General features: G+C 37.5%; 1 protein-coding gene across 8 annotated transcripts in view; it reads right to left on the bottom strand.

Annotated features, from left to right (window-relative positions):
• UTRN (utrophin) overlaps nt 1-19,019 on the bottom strand; it is a 500,702-nt gene that overhangs the window by 275,776 nt on the left and 205,907 nt on the right. For all 8 annotated transcript variants that reach the window (XM_088023855.1, XM_088023858.1, XM_088023856.1 and 5 more), the window contains 4 exons: nt 10,101-10,289; nt 9,094-9,266; nt 1,662-1,812; nt 391-566 (listed from right to left, as the gene is read on the bottom strand). In XM_088023855.1, coding sequence (XP_087879981.1) covers nt 391-566; nt 1,662-1,812; nt 9,094-9,266; nt 10,101-10,289 — 689 coding nt within the window. The remainder of the gene's footprint in view (nt 1-390; nt 567-1,661; nt 1,813-9,093; nt 9,267-10,100; nt 10,290-19,019) is intronic.

Genomic DNA, 19,019 nt, shown 5'->3' on the forward strand with positions numbered 1-19,019 from the left:
AGAGGAAGACTCCAAGACCCAGTCAGGAAATGAGTGAGTGAGAATTCTGACCCTGAGCACAGATCTTCAGACTGCAAGTCCAGACTGTTCCCCACCTACTTCAAGTTCCTGCCACATAGTCACTATATCATAATAAAATGTCAGAAATGAGAGGAATAAAGATATCTTTCACATTGTAGGACATGTGAGTAGAAAAGTGAGACTTTACAGATAGCCTAAAAATACAGTAAGAGACAACGTTCTAAAAATATAGAACATCACAGTGGAGGTCTTAAATGTCAGTACAACTCCTATCAGACAATCGAAGATTTTTGAACTCATCTAATTGCATCTTAAAAGGCTCTGCCAAAATCTCTTTACCCTGTGCCCTCGTTATCACAGCTAAATCACCTTGGCCGCCGGTCCTTCACTTCTGCAAAGATTGCACTCCAGCGCTGGTTTAAATCTGCCAGCTTGTCTTTCAAGAAGCTTCCATCCATGGGGGAGAGTTTCTGTACAATCCCATCCCCGGTTCTGTTTAGGGCTGCAAAACTGGGCTGGTGGCTGCTGATGCCCTCTTCAAGTTCCTGTAACAGAGTACATCTCAAAATGAACTCCATTACTAAACTAAACTATGCAACGGATCCACAAAGGTACTATGGTGGCAGTTTAAGTGTTAGAGAAACACAGTCCTGGAAGAACATTTTATGTTCATGAAAAAGACATTTTAAACACTTTACCTACATCTCAATGAACACACTAACTGAAATCTATTTTGAAATCTAACCCATTCAGATGAATGCCATCAAGCAAAATATGCCGGAAGAGAAGAGCCTAATAACATAAATAACAGCTCTTTATGCTGAAGCCTAAGCATCGATTATGTTTGAGTAGATTGTTTCTCTTCTTCCAAACATGTGCTTGAAAGCATTTCTTTAAAAACATATATATGTACAGACCACCCACATATCCCTATGTCCCACCATATGTAAGTAAACCTGTGTGTAATTTATTGAGACACTGCTTCGTGAGTCTGTACATTTTTAAGCAACAAACTAAAAAGGGATATTTTAAAGTCAAATTTAAGCACTTACCTATAACTCTAAAAATAAAATTCATGAAAATTAACATGTTCATGAAAAAATATAAGCATTTTCTAACTCCTCATCAGCTTTCTACATAAAGTATATTTTAAAGATTTAATAAAAAATATTTTTAATAATGGTAAATTGAAATTTTGCTTGCTTTTTGACCATTATTTTTAATGACCCAATATCAACAGAACTGATTTAGCTATTGTGTTGTATTTCCCCAAGACTATATTAGACTCACATGAGCAGTGGCCCTGACACAGCTCAAGAATAATTTACTTATATGAGAATTATCAATTATACAAAGAAAAATAAGACACCTAGTGTTTAAGTACAGAAAACAGGTGAGGTATACAAATATCTTTCTGTCCTTGATAAAGTCTAAGTCCTGGTTAAAAAATGTAAATACCAGTGTTTCTTAAACTTCTGAACTTGGAAAGTAGAAGTGGAACAAAAATTACAGGTTATCCATGTACTCCTGAAAAGTTAACATATTTAGCCCTTACTTTCAAAATCAGTCTTCAATGCCACATACTAAAGAAGTATGCCACCCTTTGAGCGGCACCCTATCCTCTAACAGAAAGCACTTACCTGCTGGTGCATCCCAGCTTTCTCCAAGTCCAGGCCACCATCAGGAGCCAAGGTTTCAGCCAGTAACTCTTCAGCCTCTGTTATCCACTGTGTGAGGTCATTAAGGTCACAATGGAACTGTCTCCATTCTTCCATAGCCCTATCAAAATGACTAGAGGACAAGAAACAAAATAGGTTTCCAAAATACCCAGGACCGTCTAGAAGCAATTTTTCTAAAAAGCAAATTCAAATCTCATTTAAACTGAAAGCCCCGAAACAAGTGAATTCACAGCTCACTGCTCTGTAAGACCAGTTTTCATAGATTACAGTTCATGATTCCTCTTAAAGAAACAGGCATCATACCAAGAGCAATCCTGCCCCTCTCTATCTTAACATGCGTGCACACATACACAAACACACTAGGCAGCTTTTTACCTGAAAAGACAGCCTGCTCCAGCTTGGAAAATCAAGATTGGTTAGCCGCAGCCACGTTAACCTACCCAACTTTAAACACTTAACATGGTAACTAAGTAAAATATGATTAATTACCCTATTTTCTTAGGGGGGGGGGAAGAAAGGGTGTTTTACTTCCAGAACACTTCATTCCCAGCTAGAACAAAACCCAAAGGCCAAAATACTTCAAAATTTCCTTGCACTCCATTATCTCTGTGTTATGGACTGCATTGTGTCCCCCAAAATTCATATGTTGAAGCCCTAGTCCCCCAACATGACAATAACATTCTACTGGGCATGACAAAAGTAAGAGCACTTCAAACAAAATACTAAGAGAAGATACAGAGGCAATCTTCATTACCTTTCATGAAACTATGCAATAACTAAATAAGAAACATAAATTCTAACTCTTCAGGTGTTGCAATAGAAAATGTCGCTAAAAAGGCTGCCTAAAAGATCTGAAGACCTCGAGAATACGAACATTACATTTAGTAAAGATCAGTATCATTGTAACAGAATATAAATTTCAAATAAATCTAAGCAGCATAGCTATGGATTAAATAGGAAAGAGTAAAAAAGGGGGCGGGGGAGGTGCATGTTCAGGTAGGACTCACAAAGCCATCACTTCCTCTCTAACCCTGCTAGCTCATATGGGAGGCAGCACAGTATGGCGAAGGGCTGTGGACTTCCAGAGAATCAGACTCAAAGTCCCAGCCTACTATAAACATATAAGTTTGCTATCTCTAATATTTCAACTGGCCTTGCCATCTTCTGCACAAACTCATCTCACTATCCAAGTACCTGTCTCTGGCAATGGTACCACCACCTACCTAGGTCCTCAAGCCAAAGACTTGGGGCTCAGTTTTTACTCTTCCCTCTTCCCTACTCCAACATCCCATGAATCACCACATTTTATTGACTCAACTATTTAATTCTCAAATTTTCCCTTAGTCTCCACTTCCACAGCCACTATCCTAGTCAAGTTATGGTTATGCGACCAGCATAGATGGGTCGTCCTTGCTCTTAGTCTTGTCCTCTACCAATGTGTTCTACAATCAGCAAACTGTCATTCCTTTGTTAAAATCCTGTAAAGTCTCCCTAAATTTATGCATGGATTTTTCTGATAAATACTGTGACTATATTTCCTCTTCCTTATGATTTTCTTAATAACATTTTCTTTTCTCTAGCTTATTTTACTGTATGAATACAGTATATCATACATATAACATACAAAATATGTGTTAATAAGCTATGTTATCAGTTAGGCTCTAGTCAGCAGTAAACGTTAGTAGTTAAGTTTTTGGGGAGCCAAAAGTTATACACAAATTTTCAACTACATTGTGGAGGAGACGTCAGTGCTCCTATCCCCATGTTGTTCAAGGTACTTGAACAACTTGAAGTCAACAGTACTTAACTTGATACACAAGGTCCTTCTGATATAGTCCCTTCAGATCTTTCTGGTTTCATCTCTCTGCTATGAGTTCTAACTCTGCTGGACTATTTCTATTTCCTCAACTGCCCTGCACTCTCTCTCTCTTATCTATGACTTTATGCAATGTTGTATTCCCTCTATTCCTTCACCTGGGTAACCTCCAAGAAGACTTCCCAAATCCTTCAAGGTGTCTAGCATGGTCTCCTGTATTGTCCCCAACAGAGCACTATGCACTCTGTAATAAGTCCCCGTCTATACTTTTCTACTATATACATTTGGACCCTGAGACAGAGACTATATCTACTTAGTACACCTGTCTTATAATCCTTTATAACTACTTACATGTAGTTGCATGTGCCTTGAATTAGTCAGCACTCAATAAATATTGGTCAAACAAATGGTGCATGGACAGATGGATAGACAAGTATACAGAGATAGGTGGATGGGTAAAGTCTTAAAACTGAATTTTGGAAACTTTTTAAATAATAGAAAAAGAATGATGAAATTAAGAAGGAAAACTATTCCTTGTAGTAGATGGAATTCTGAATAAGAATCAGAAACTGGGAAGGTAAAGAAAACAAAGAAAATTTTAATCAAGATTGTGTGAAATGAATGAAATAAAGTTTTTTTTGAGCGATAGGTACAAAGTATAAGAAATAAGGCCATCTGGAGAACACTGTTAAAAAGCTTCCAAGTTCAGGATGAGAGGTCTGAACTTTGTCCGCATAGCAGTAAAGCCACCAATAGAAATACAGACGATGAATACCTGAAAAGGCATTCTTAGAAGAAAAGATACATAAGGATCCAAAGATCCAAGATGAGAAGGAAGAAATAACTGGCTCAAAGAAAGGGAAGAAATTCGTCCAGGAAAAGAGGGCTCCATTATTTATCTAAGATGGTTGTAAAATTACTTATTTGAAAAAATATGAAAACTAACACCATGCACCAGTGTAAAGTAGGCATAAGGGAGTTCTCAAAGAAAGCTTATCTGTTATATTTTCATGGTATTTATCTTACTTTTACTATAGGCCAACAAAGTTTGAAAAGTTTTTTTCCCCCATAGATTAGTTTTACCTTTTTTGTTTGTTTCAAGTTTTTATTTAAATTACAATTAGTCATCATATAGTGTAATAAGTCATTAAGAGAAAGACAAATACTATACAATTTCACTTATATGTGGAATTTGAGAAACAAAAGAGATGAACATAGGGGAAAGGAAAAAAAAAAAGAGAGGCAAACCATAAAATAGACTTGTAACTATAGAGAACAGAGGGTTGCTGGAAGGGAGGTGTGGGGACAGTCTAAATGGGTGATGGGCATTAAGGAGGACACTTGGTGTGATGAGCACTGGATGTTGTATGTAAGTGAAGAATCACTAAATTCTACTCCTGAAAAAGTTTGAAAAGTTTTATACGCCAATTGGCACAGGGACCTGGTATAGACAAATGGACTTGGTGTTCACCCTCATGTGATTATAACTGATAACTGAAACCATGAAAGTGCAGGACATTTGCCACTACCTTGATGTTTTATGAAAAAAGAGAATACAAAAAAGTTCTCACTTACTACTTGTGAAAGGTGGAAAAACATGGATGGAGAAAAAATAAGGGTTTAGGATAGGTTACCAAAGTTGGGAGAGAAAAACAAAAATTAAGAGTAAGAACATAATGCATCCATGTGCTGGGATAAAATAAAAGAGACAACGTTCTAGCAAATGTAATCAAGTTAACAAAGGAAACAAAATAATGAAAGTTATGACAGATGAGACTTTTCTAAAATAAGAAAATATAGTTAAATATAGTTGGTGCTTAAATTTTTGAAAATTCCCATGTTACCTTTTTAGGAGATAACATTTTTATTATCAAGAAAATGGCAGAACTCTGCCATCAGTATGACTAATCAACAACGTTCTTGAAGTTCTACCACATTAGCCAAATGAATATATACAAATAGGAAGATTTTTAAAAAGAAGAAAAAGTTATCATTATACACAATTGATGTGTTGATATACTACAAAGGTCAAAAAAAACCAATTCTATACCACACACACACATCACACAGAGTGCAGAAGAAAGCTGCCACACACCAACTCTACAGTAACAAACAAGAAAAGCACAAAACTAACAGAGGGGCAGGGATCTGCAGAAAATTCCCCCAGGGACAAAAGTGCTGGCAGATGCCATTTTTTTGGTCCTTGTCCAGCACAGACAGCCAGATGCTTCTGGGAGCCAATTCTGAAACTCTCCATCTATCCACCTTGCTAGCACCACATGCCCCATCCTGGCATTCCCCTGCAGACCCTCCCCACCCAACCAACTCGCCTGGGCAGGCATCCCTCCAAAGTGACTCCTGACCTGGGGAGTAGAGGAGACAACCCCACATATCAAAGTGCCCACACTTCCTGCAGCTGGGCCTCTCAGCTGGCTGTGCAGAGAGCAAGCCCTGCCCTTCCCTGTACCTGCAGCTGTTGCAGCAGCTAACTGTAGACAGCCAAACTAAGTGCTGGCCCCATCCAACAACAAGCCCAAGGTGGCTGCAGCCAGATCTTTCAACAGCCAGGGGAGCAAACCCTGCCCAGTGTGCCCACAGCAGGCAAAGCAGGTCACTGTAGCCAGCTGAGCGAAGGGCCAGCCTGACCCACCAGCATGCATAGTAATCATGGCTCAGCCACAACAGGAGGGCACATGCAGTAGTGTAGGACTGCATTACAGGACATCACATATCCACTACTTTTGAGACCAAGAAATATAACTGACCTACCTAACACACAGAACCAAACACAGAGAGTCAGACAAAATAAGGAAACAGGAATATGTCCCATATGAAAGAACAAGACAAAAATCGTAGGTGGGGGAAAAAAGCTAAACAAAACTGAGATAAGCAATAGACCTGATAAAGAGAGCAAATGGTCATAAATATATTCACCAAACTTGAGAAGAGAATATTTGAAATCAGTAAGAACTTCAATAAAGAGACAGAAAATATAAAAAATAACCAGTCAGAGTTAATGAATACAATAACTGAAATGAAAAATATACTGGAAGGAATCAACAAATTAGAGGATGCAGAAGAATGGATCAGCAATCTGGAACCCAGGACAATGGAAAGCAACCAAACTGAACAGCAAAAAGAAAACAATAATAAAAATGAGAATAGATTAGGAGGACTCTAAAACATCATCAAGTGTAATAACATTCACATTATAGGGATCCCAAAAAGAGAAGATAAAGAGGAGGCAGAAAATTATTTGAAGAAATAATAGCTGAAAACATCCCGAATATTGGGAAGGAAACAGACATCCAGGTCCAGGAAGCACAAAGAATACCACACAAGATGAACCCACGGAAGTCCACACCACAACACACCATAATTAAAATGGGAAAAACTAAAGATAAAGGGGGAATCTTAAAAGCAACAGGAAAAAACAAACTGTTACATAAAAGGGAAATCCCACAAGGATATCAGCTGATTTTTAGACAGAAACTCTGCAAATGAGAAGAGAGTGGCATGATATATTCTAAGTGCTGAAAGGAAGAAACCTACAATTAATACTCTACCTGGCAAGGTCATTCAGAGTTGAAGGAGAGACAGAGTTTCCCAGATAAACAAAAGTTAAAGGAGTTCATCACCATTCTTCAAGTGGAAAGAAAAGACCACAACTAGAAAACTAAGAAAATAATGAAAAAAAAATTTTTTTCCCCTGGTAAAAGCAAATATATAATCAAGACTTAAATGTGAGACCTGAAACCTTAAAACTACCCAAAAGTAACATAGGCAGTAATCTCTCGGACAAAGGCAATAAGTATCTACAAATATTCATATTTATGAATATGTCTCCTCAGGCAAGGCAAAAAAAAAAAACCTAAAATAGACTACTGGAACCACACCAAAATAAAAAGCTTTTGCACAGTGAAGAAAACGATCAGCTAAACAAAAAAGCAAACTACTGAATGGGAGAAAATATCTGCAAATGATTTATCCAATAAGGGGTTGTTCCCCAAAATATATAAAGAACTTAGACAACACAATCCAAAACAACAAATAATCCCATTAAAATGAAGAGGACCTGAATAGACATTCTTGCAAAGAAGACATCCAGATGGCCAACAGACACATGAAAAGTTGTTCAACATCACTAATCATCAGGGAAACGCAAATCAAAACCACATGAAATATCATCTCATACCAGTCAGAATGCCTAGTATCAAAAAGACAAGAAATAACAAGCATTGGAAAGAATGTGGAGAGAAGTGAACCCTCATGCATTGTTGGTGGGTATGTAAATTGGGCAGTTACTATGGAAAACAGTATGGAGGTTCCACAAAATTTAAAGACAGAAATACTATATGATCCAGAAATACTACTGGATATTTACCCAAATGAAAAGAAAACACTAATTTAAAAAGATATATGTACCCCTATGTTTTGTTGCAGCACGATTTATAATAGCCAAGATATGGAAACAACCTATATGACCATCAATAAATAAATAAAGAAGATGTAGTATATATACACAATAGAGTATTAGCCACAAAAAAGAATGAGATCTTGCCATTTGCAACAACATAGATGCACCTAGAGGGTATTATGTTAAGTGAAATAAGTCAGGCAGATAAAAGACAAACACTATTATGATTTCACTTATATGTGGAATCTAAAAAACAACACAGGGGAGCCTGGGTGGCTCAGTCGGTTAGGCATCTGCCCTTGGCTCAGGTCATGATCCCAAGGTCCTGGGATCCAGTTCCGTGTTGGGCTCCCTGCTCAGCTGGGAAGTCCGCTTCTTCCTCTCCCTCTGCCCCTCCCCCTGCTCATACTCTCTCTCTCGCTCAACTCTCTCAAATAAATAAAATCGTTTAAAAAAATTATGTTTTAACAAATTAGTCATCATCTAATAATCAAGTCTAACTAGGCATAACTATGCATAAAGACGTATGTAAAAAATATTCTCTAAATGTAAAGAGATGATTTTAAAAATCCATACAAAGGAATACACCCAAAGGCCACTAAAAGTGATCTGTTCGAGGACTGTATACTCACTTGAAATGTCAGCTAAAACAAAGATAAAGAACATGATGCTTAGTTTTTGTGTGTATGTCCATTAATGTTTCCAGTACATTTTTCTGGTAACTTTCCTCTTACACAGTACTTTATATTGGGCTATTTCACACCTTACTTGCCTTTCTACCACATACACAGCTACTGGCAAAAATCTTAGCAGTTTTTATTTCTACTTATTAATATGTCTGGTCAAAATTGAGAAAGAAGAAGGCTCAAAAACATTAAACAGAAAATTATAAAAAATAGCTGGGGGGGGTTATACATGGATTCAAATTATCTACAGCTATCCCTGTTCCTCACTTGAGGATATTATGTTGCAAAAGATCATCTATATGTGATGCAATTCCTCTTTCTTGAAGGAACCACACTCATCACAATTTATTAAACAAGGCCTAGAACAAGGACGTGAAATTTATTCTCATTAATCTTAGTGTACGTATGACCTTTGTTGTGGCCCATGAACTTACAGGCCTTTTTAAGAAAAGTATTAATTTAATTTACACATACCCTTTACGATCATTGTACATTCTATTAATTCTGTCCCATTTTGCATTCAACTGAGTTAGTGTATCCCGGATTTGAATGGCTTCAGGTCCAGAAGCTTCAAGGATAACATCTGGTTGTTTTTCATGAATGACTGCAATCTGCTCCCCGAGTTTGTCCAGTTGATCTTTGATATTCTACAAATGTATTGTCACACATTAACACAATCCAGCAAAGAGATAAGAAGAATGAAATCACAGAAGACCAAAATTTTATCTTGCATAACATTTATCTTAAATATAATGAGACATAATAATTGTTGCTCATCAAAACTGAAAACTTAAAAAAAAATAATACCCTGTATTGGCCAAAGTGTGAGAAATGCTATCTAACATCCTAATGGCAGAAAAGAAAATCCTCACAGGTGTTCAAAGCAGTATTTGTACAGAATATACAAAAAGCCTCACTAGTATTCTGTAAAGGTAATGAAGTGTTTGAAGCTGGAATGATTTATATTTTCAAATATGTAATAACGCTAATTTAAATGACAGAAACGAGCTGGCAAACATATAAAATCTATAGCAAGTTTATCGCAATTTTATACTTAAGTGCAATCAAATTATATGAAAAAGCCTTGATGGTATTTAATAGTCTTATGAATAACTAAAAACTTCCAGATCTCTATTAGTGTTTAAGCAACATGCTATTCCATACCCCAAACACTGACCAATCTTAACTCGTTATAGATGACAACATAAATGCTAATATTTTACATCACACTGACAATCAAGTTTTTAAGAAAGAAATAAGGATCATGCATGGTTTGATTAAAGAAGTTTTTGATGTTTCCAAGAATTAGTAACTGTGCATATTTAAAAATCCATGCCTACTCTTAAAAAATTAAAAATTTGATACTATTTCCTTGGTGAAATGGGGAAGGTTTATTATAGACCATCTACAAAGGCACAAGGACAGATTCCTTGCTTTACTTCTGCATTAACTGTGGCTTTGAATCGTTCCTGGAGATCTACCTTCAGAGAGTCTTCCTGAAAAGAGAAGTCTTCATAGACAACAGTGCTTAGCTCAGGAGCATTAAGTGATAATTCAACATCATCCACGGAAAGTAAAACTTTGTTAATCTCAACTAGATAATCTGTGGGGAGAGGTGGCGACCGAGTTCCAGGAGCAAGCTGACCTGTTGTCTGCTGATTAGGGACCGCCTGTAAAAACAATAATAATAAGACACATCTCTTAAAATATCCCCACAATGAGTAGTAGCAAATAGAAAAAAAAAAAAAAAACACAATAGTATTTTGTGGAGCAATTCAATACCATGAATCCAAATCAAAAAAACTGAGTTGTGTTTGTTGTTTTTTTTTATATTTTTGCCCTGTGTTGCTGAAGAAACCCTTCACAATTTCTATACTGATTTTCTTCTGTAGCCTGTGGTTAAACAGTATAAATAAGTGACAGCTTGACAGGTTTTTCTTTACAACGTGTGCCACCTAAACTCATTTAGCAAACAAGAAAATGTAACAACTACTTTCCTGAGCTGTTGGGGAAATGAGAATATGCCTCAAATCATAAAGTTCCATATGAAATAAAACGTTTTAATACCATTATCATTTTACCCATTTTGTAAAATGTCACAATTAGATTAAACACTTCTGGACCTCACTGTTGAGAACATAAATAAGTGAAACAAGTATTCGTAACCTAAGAAATGCAACAGTGGTTTTGATTAAAATAATATCCAGGTAGTGCAGTATATAATCTTCACCTCTGCAAACAATATTACAGAACATGACTCCTTTATAAATCAATCAATTCAGACAGATCCTAAGCCAGGTGGACTACTTATCAATATATTCTCTAATCAGAGCTTTCTCAACAAAAAAGTGTTCTCTGGGATTAGCTACCAGTCTTGCAGTTCACGTTCACGTCCTTGACTCCAAATGGCTGCCGTTTATTAAGTGCCATCGACAACTTCCAAATAGCAAAGTGCATCTTCTCATAAATTAAAGTAGCTTCCCTGATGCTTTCACTATTTTTCTCTATTAAACTTCAAAAAAAGGATACTCATTTGCAAATTCAAAGATGACAGTGAAAATGATCATAAATACATGTTCAATGAGGTACATAACCACTTTCAGGAAAGTGGTTATGGTTACAATTCCTAAATGAAACCAAGAATCAAGACTAAAACCAGGGAGTCAACAACATAGTGTTGAATCTAGAGGTTTGCATTTATTTGCCTCCTAGAATGTGATAAAATGAGTTCACCAATTGCTGGACAGTCCTGGATAGCAGGATAGAAGCAAGCCAAAGATTTCCTGATTTTATCCAAAGGATTATTTATACTTGATATTAATATTAATTTTATTATCCTGATGCCATGCAAATTTTAGTCAGAAAGCATTTCTAGATATTTACCCATATGTCCAAGAAAGCAAATTATATTTTTTAAACAAATATAAAAGACTAGGAAAGTCTGTAGGTATTGAAAATAGGAAGTTCCAAGTTAAAAAAAAAAAATCACATTCATTAAAGACTACCATTTTCTGTTCAGACTAGAAAGATAACCTAGGATTTCCTGAGCCTTCATACTCTTGCAAAAGCAGCAAGGCAGTTCAAAATTTAAACATGTGCTTTTTGTTTTCCAAAAATAGATTTTATCCCAAGAGAGTGATCAATCAAAATGTCCTAGGAGAAGGAAAAAAAAAAAGTCCTCGAGGTCTGACCCAGACTTTACTTCTAGATAATTTTATTTTTAAAGAATTCTGCTAGGACACAGAAATGTAAATTTACTGCAAGCTAATGCTAACATTCAACAGTGTTACATGATGTGCTCATGTCATACACACCTAAATTCCAGATAAATAGATTAAAAAGTTAATTTTATATGAACACATTATAAAAAGTTCCTAAGTTTTGTTTTTATCAAACCATAGGGAAAAACCAGAACTAAATAGAACTGAATATTCATCATCTCTGTGGAAAATAAGGACTTTTCAGAGCCCAAGTAGGCTGGAAAAAAAAAAAAACCATGAAAAAACATAGTCATGTAGGGCTAAACAAATATTTTAAATGGCTGTATGTTAAAGATAAAATAATTAGAAGATGAAAATCAACAAGATAATACTTTTATTGCAAATATGACAGGAGACTAATATCTTTATTTTATAAAGCGCTCACACGTATTTAAAAAATAGTAATACATACCCTCATAAACAAATGAGAAAAGGTCATTTAACACACATTTCATGTAAGAAAAGGAATCCTATAAACTGGTGGTTCTCAATTCTGATTGAACATTAGAATTACTTAGGAAGTTTCTTTGTTTGTTTGTTTAAAGAGAGTTCACAGATAAGCCCAACCTAAGAGATTTTGATTTAACTGGTTTGGGGGTAAGATTTTTTTTTTAAGTTCCCCAAGAGATTCTAACGTCACAGATAAGAAACAGTTTTAAAAACTGAAAGTCTGAAGAAGCATATGGGCTAATGAAATAACGACAAAACCTTTTCAAGCATTTTAAAACAATTACACTAACTAATGCTAGTGAATCCAAAATGAAATGTGCCTGTTGTAGTGTATGTTAATACTCTTAAAAAACAAATTTATGTATTTGTTAAAAGTCCAAAAATTATATCCATTTTGGACCAGTTATGATTTGGGACCCAAAGATAAAGTTCTAGGAAAGTAAGATACTTTAAAAAGTAACAATGAGAGGGAGGAGCAAGATGACGGAGGAGTAGGAGACCTGGATTTCGTCTGGTCCCAGGAATTCAGCTGAATAGGGATCAAACCATTCTGAACACCTAGGAACTCAACAGGAGATCGAAGAAAAGAATAGCAGCAACTCTCTGAACAGAAAAGTGACCACTTTCTGGAAGGTAGGACATGCAGAGAAGTGAAGCCAAGGCAATATTCAGGAGGATAGACGGCGGGGGAGGGGGCCTCCATCGGCCGCTTCTGGCAAGTGATAGAGCAGCAGAGCACAAAATCGGAACTTTTAGAAGTCGGCTCCGCTGAGGGATGTTGCTCCAGTGGCTAAGCGGGGGGTGGAACCCTCACTGGAACAGTGTGGTCTCAGGACCCTGGGGGTCACAGAAAGACCGGGGGTGCCTGAGTGTGGCAGAGCTCCCAGGTATCGGAGCAGGGAAGCCAGCTGCAGAGACGGAGCCGAGACGCGGGCTCTCAGCTCGGGGTTGCCATAAACTGTGATCCGAGGCACAGTCGGACCACTGCTCCTCCAGCAGGGACCCAACAAGCGGCAGAGCTGGGGAGACTCCCCTTCCTCACCCCTGGGGGAGCAGCCCGGGAGCGCACCGCAGGGATCTGCTGGGTTTGGAGACTTCAAAGGGAGTCGAATGCCAGAGATAGAAACGCTCGGTCACAGGCCGGGTGAGCACGGAGTGCGGCCGGAGACCAGGGAAACGGGAGTGATTGACTGCTTTTCTCTGGGGGCGCACTGAGGAGCGGGGCCCCGAGTTCTCAGCTCCTCTGGGGTGGAAATTGGGAGGCCGCCATTTTCACTCTCATCCTCCACAGCTGTACCGAAAGCTTGCAGGGAACAAAAGCTCCCAAGAGCAAACCTGAGCAGATTACTTAGCCCGGACTGACAAGGGCAGGGCAATTCTGCCTCCAGCAAAGACATTTGGGAACCATGGCAACAGGCCCCTCCCCCAGAAGATCAGCAACCACAGCCCGCCAAGACCAAGTTTACCGATCAATGAGAACGGCAGAACGCCAGCAGTAGGGGAATACAGCACAGAGAACTCATGGCTTTTTTCCCCGTGATTCTTTAGTCTTTCAAAGTAAATTTTTTTACTTTTCTTTTTTTCGTTTTTTTGAATTTTTCTTCTTCCCTTTTCAACCAACATCTTATCAATCCCTTTTTTAAAAAAAATCCTCATTTTTCATTTTTAGAGTCATATTCTATCCCTTCAGAGTAGTTAACCTTAACCTTATTTTTGGTGTGTGTGTGTGTCTGTATAGTTCTCTCTTTAAAATTTTGGAATACAGTTTCTTCTAACAGACCAAAATATACCCTAAACCTCTAGTGTATGGCTTTGTTCTAGTCTCCTACCTGATCACATTCTCTCCCCCCTTTTTTTTTAATTCCTCTTCTTTCTTTTTTCAACCAACTTCTTATCAATTCCTTTTATAAAATCTTTTATAATTTTCATCCTTACAGGCATATTCCATCCCTTCTCATATTTACCCTTATTTTTGTACATATATAAGTTTTACTTTCTTTAAAATTTTGGGAGGCACTTTCTTCTAACAGACCAAAATATGCCCAAAATCTACTGTGTGGCACTGATCTATGCACCAGCCTGATCATATTTGATCATATTCTTTTTTTTTTATCTTTTTCTTCTTCGTTTTTTTTTTTTCTTTCTTTTTTCTTTCTTTCCCTTTCTTTTCCCCTGGTTTCAGGTCTCTTCTGATTTCGTTAGTGAATATTTTTCTGGGGTGGTTGTTACCCTGTTAGCATTTTGTTCTCTCATTCATCTATTCTCCTCTGGACAAAATGACAAGATGGAAAAAATCACCTCAAAAAAAAGAACAAGAGGAAGTACTGACCGCTAGGGACCTAATCAATACGGACATTAGTAAGATGTCAGAACTAGAGTTCAGAATGACAATTTTAAAGATACTAGCTGGGCTTGAAAAAAGCATGGAAGATATTAGAGAAACCCTTTCTGGAGAAATAAAAGAACTAAAATCTAACCAAGTCGAAATCAAAAAGGCTATTAATGAGGTGCAATCAAAACTGGAGGCTCTAACTGCTAGGACAAATGAGGCAGAAGAGAGAATTAGTGATATAGAAGACCAAATGATGGAAAATAAAGAAGCTGAGAAAAAGAGATAACTACTGGATCACAAGGGCAGAATTCGAGAGATAAGTGATACCATAGGATGAAACAATATTAGAAGAATTGGGATCCAAGAAAAAGAAGAAAGAGAGGGGCAGAAGGTATATTGGAGCAAATTATAGCAGAGAACTTCCCTAATTTGGGGAAGGAAACAGGCATCAAAATCCAGGAGGCACAGAGAACCCCCCTCAAAATCAATAAAAATAGGTCAACATTCCGACATCTAATAGTAAAACTTACGAGTCTCAGAGACAAAGAGAAAATCCTGAAAGCAGCTCGGGAGAAGAGATATGTAACCTAAAATGGCAGAAATATTAGACTGGCAACAGACCTATCCACAGAGACCTGGCAGGCCAGAAAGGACTGGCATGATATCTTCAGAGCACTAAACAAGAAAAATATGCAGCCAAGAATACTATATCCAGCTAGGCTATCATTGAAAATAGAAGGATAGATTAAAAGCTTCTAGGACAGACAAAAACTGAAGGAATTTGCAGACACGAAACCAGCACTACAAGTAATATTGAAAGGGGTCCTCTAAGCAAAGAGAGAGCCTAAAAGTAACATAGACCAGAAAGGAACACAGACAATATAGAGTAACAGTCACCTTACAGGCAATAAAAGGCACTAAATTCACATCTTTCAATAGTTACCCTGAATGTAAATGGGCTAAATGCCCCAATCAAAAGACACAGGCTATCAGATTGGATTAAAAAACAAGACCCATCGATATGCTGTCTGCAAGAGACTCATTTTAGACCCAAAGATACCTCCAGATTGAAAGTGAGGAGGTGGAAAACCATTTACCTTGCTAATGGACACCAAAAGAAAGCTGGGGTGGCAATCCTTATATCAGACAAATTAGATTTTAAACCAAAGACTGTAATAAGAGATGAGGAAGGACACTATATCCTACTTAAAGGATCTATCCATCAAGAAGATCTAACAATTGTAAATATCTATGCCCCTAACTTGGGAGCAGCCAATTATATAAGCCAATTAATAACAAAAGCAAAGAAACACATTAACAACAATACAATGATAGTGGGGGACGTTAACACCCCCCTCACTGAAATAGACAGATCTAAGCAAAACATCAACAAGGAAATAAAGACTTTAAATGACACACTGGACCAAAGGAACTTCACGGATATATTCAGGACATTCCATCCCACAGCAACAGAATACACATTCTTCTCCAGCGCCTGGGTGGCTCAGTTGGTTAAGCAACTGCCTTCGGCTCAGGTCATGATCCTGGAGTCCCGGGATCGAGTCCCACATTGGGCTCCCTGCTCAGCAGGGAGTCTGCTTCTCCCTCTGACCCTCTTCCCTCTCATGCTCTCTATCTCTCATTCTCTCTCTCTCAAATAAATAAATAAAAATCTTTAAAAAAAAAAAAAAGAATACACATTCTTCTCTAGTGCCCATGGAACATTCTCCAGAATAGATCCCATCCTAGGTCACAAATCAGGTCTCAACCGGTACCAAAAGATTGGGATCATTCCCTGCATATTTTTGGACCACAATGCTTTGAAACCAGAACTGAATCAAAGAGGAAAGTTGGAAAGAACTCAAATACATGGAGGCTAAAGAGCATCCTACTAAAGAATGAATGGGTCAACTAAGAAATTAAAGAATTAAACAAATTCATGGAAACCAATGAAAATGAAAACACAACTGTTCAAAATCTTTGGGATGCAGCAAAGGCAGTCCTAAGAGGAAAGTATATAGCAATACAAGCCTTTCTCAAGAAACAAGAAAGGTCTCAAATACATAACCTAACCCTACACCTAAAGTAGCTAGAGAAAGAACAGCAAATAAAGCCTAAACCAGGCAGGAGAAGAGAAATAATAAAGATCAGAGCGGAAATCAATGAAATAGAAACCAAAAGAACAGTAGAACAGATCAACGAAACTAGGAGCTGGTTCTTTGAAAGAATTAATAAGACTGATAAACCCCTGGCCAGACTTATCAAAAAGAAAAGAGAAATAACCCAAATAAATAAAATCATGAATGAAAGAGGAGAGATCACAACCAAAACCAAAGAAATACAAACAATTATAAGAACATATTATGAGCAACTATATGCCAGCAAATTAGATAATCTGGAAGAAATGGGTGCATTCCTAGAGATGTATCAACTACCAAAACTGAACCAGGAAGAAATAGAAAACCTGAACAGACCTATAACCATTAAGGAAATTCAAGCAGTCATCAAAAATCTCCCAACAAACAAAAGCCAAAGGCCAGATGGCTTTCCAGGGGGATTCTACGAAACATTTAAAGAAGAATTAATACCTATTCTTCTGAAACTGTTCCAAAACATAGAAATGGAAGGAAAACTTCCAAACTCGTTTTATGAGGCCACCACTATCTTGATCCCAAAACCAGACAAAGACCCCATCAAAAAGGAGAATCACAGACCAATATCCTCGATGAACATGGGTGCAAAAATTCTCACCAAAATACTAGCCAATAGGATCCAACAGTACATTAAAAGGGATTATTCACCACGACCAAGTGGGATTTAACCCTGGACTACAAGGTTGGGTCAACATCTGCAAATCAATCAATGTGATACAATACATTAATAAAAGAAAGAACAAGAACCATATGATCCTCTCAATAGATGCAGAAAAAGCATTTGACAAGTACAGCATCCTTTCTTGATCAAAACTCTTCAGAGTATAGGAATGCAGGGTACATACCTCAATATCCTAAAAGCCATCTATGAAAAACCCACAGTGAATATTCTTCTCTTTGGGGAAAAACTGAGAGCTTTCCCCCTAAGGTCAGGAACGCGGCAGGGATGTCCACTATCACCACTGCTATTCAACACAGTCCTAGCCACAGCAATCAGACAACAAAAAGAAATCAAAGGCATCCAAACCGGCAAAGAAGAAGTCAAACTCTCACTCTTTGCAGATGATATGATACTTTATGTGGAAAAACCAAAAGACTCCACCCCAAAACTGCTAGAACTCATACAGGAATTCAGTAAAGTGGCAGGATATGAAATCAATGCACAGAAATCAGTGGCATTCCTATACACCAACAACAAGACAGAAGAGAGAGAAATTAAGGAGTCGATCCCATTTACAATTGCACCCAAAACCATAAGATACCTAGGAATAAATTTAACCAAAGAGGCAAAGGATCTGTACTCAGAAAACTCTAGAATACTCATGAAAGAAATTGAGGGAGACACAAAGAAATGGAAAAACATTCCATGCTCATGGATTGGAAGAACAAACACTGTGAAGATGTCAATGCTACCTAGAGCAATCTACACATTTAATACAATCCCCATCAAAATACCATCCACTTTTTTCAAAGAAATGGAACAAATAATCCTAAAATTTGTATGGAACCAGAAAAGACCCCGAATAGCCAGAGGAATGTTGAAATAGAAAAGCAAAGCTGGTGGCATCACAATTCTGGACTTCAAGCTCTGTTACAAAGCTGTCATCATCAAGACAGTATGGTACTGGCACAAAAACAGACACATAGATCAATGGAGCGGAATAGACAGCCCAGAAATGGACCCTCAACTCTATGGTCAACTAATCTTCAACAAAGCAGGAAAAAATGTCCAATGGCAAAAAGACAGTCTCTTCAACAAATGATGTTGGGAAAATTGGACAGCCACATGCAGAAGAATGAAACTGGACCATTTCCTTACACCACACACAAAAATAGACTAAAAATTGTTGAAAGACCTCAATGTGAGACAGGAGTCCATCAAAATCCTAAAGGAGAACACAGGCAGCAACCTCTTCAACCTCAGCCGCAGCAACTTCTTCCTAGAAACATCGCCAAAGGTAAGGGAAGCAAGGGCAAAAATGAACTATTGGGACTTCGTCAAGATGAAAAGCTTTTGCACAGCAAAAGAAACGGTCAACAAAACCAAAAGACAACCGACAGAATGGGAGAAGATATTTGCAAATGACATATCAGATAAAGGGCTAGAATCCAAAATCTATAGAGAACTTATCAAACTCAACACCCAAAAAACAAATGATCCAATCAAGAAATGGGCAGAAGACATGAACAGACATTTTTCCAAAG

Source organism: Eumetopias jubatus, unplaced genomic scaffold (genome assembly GCF_037043125.1).
Source record: "Eumetopias jubatus isolate StellerSeaLion01/CBP00866 unplaced genomic scaffold, mEumJub1_p1.0 scaffold_6, whole genome shotgun sequence".
NCBI lineage: Eukaryota > Metazoa > Chordata > Mammalia > Carnivora > Otariidae > Eumetopias > Eumetopias jubatus.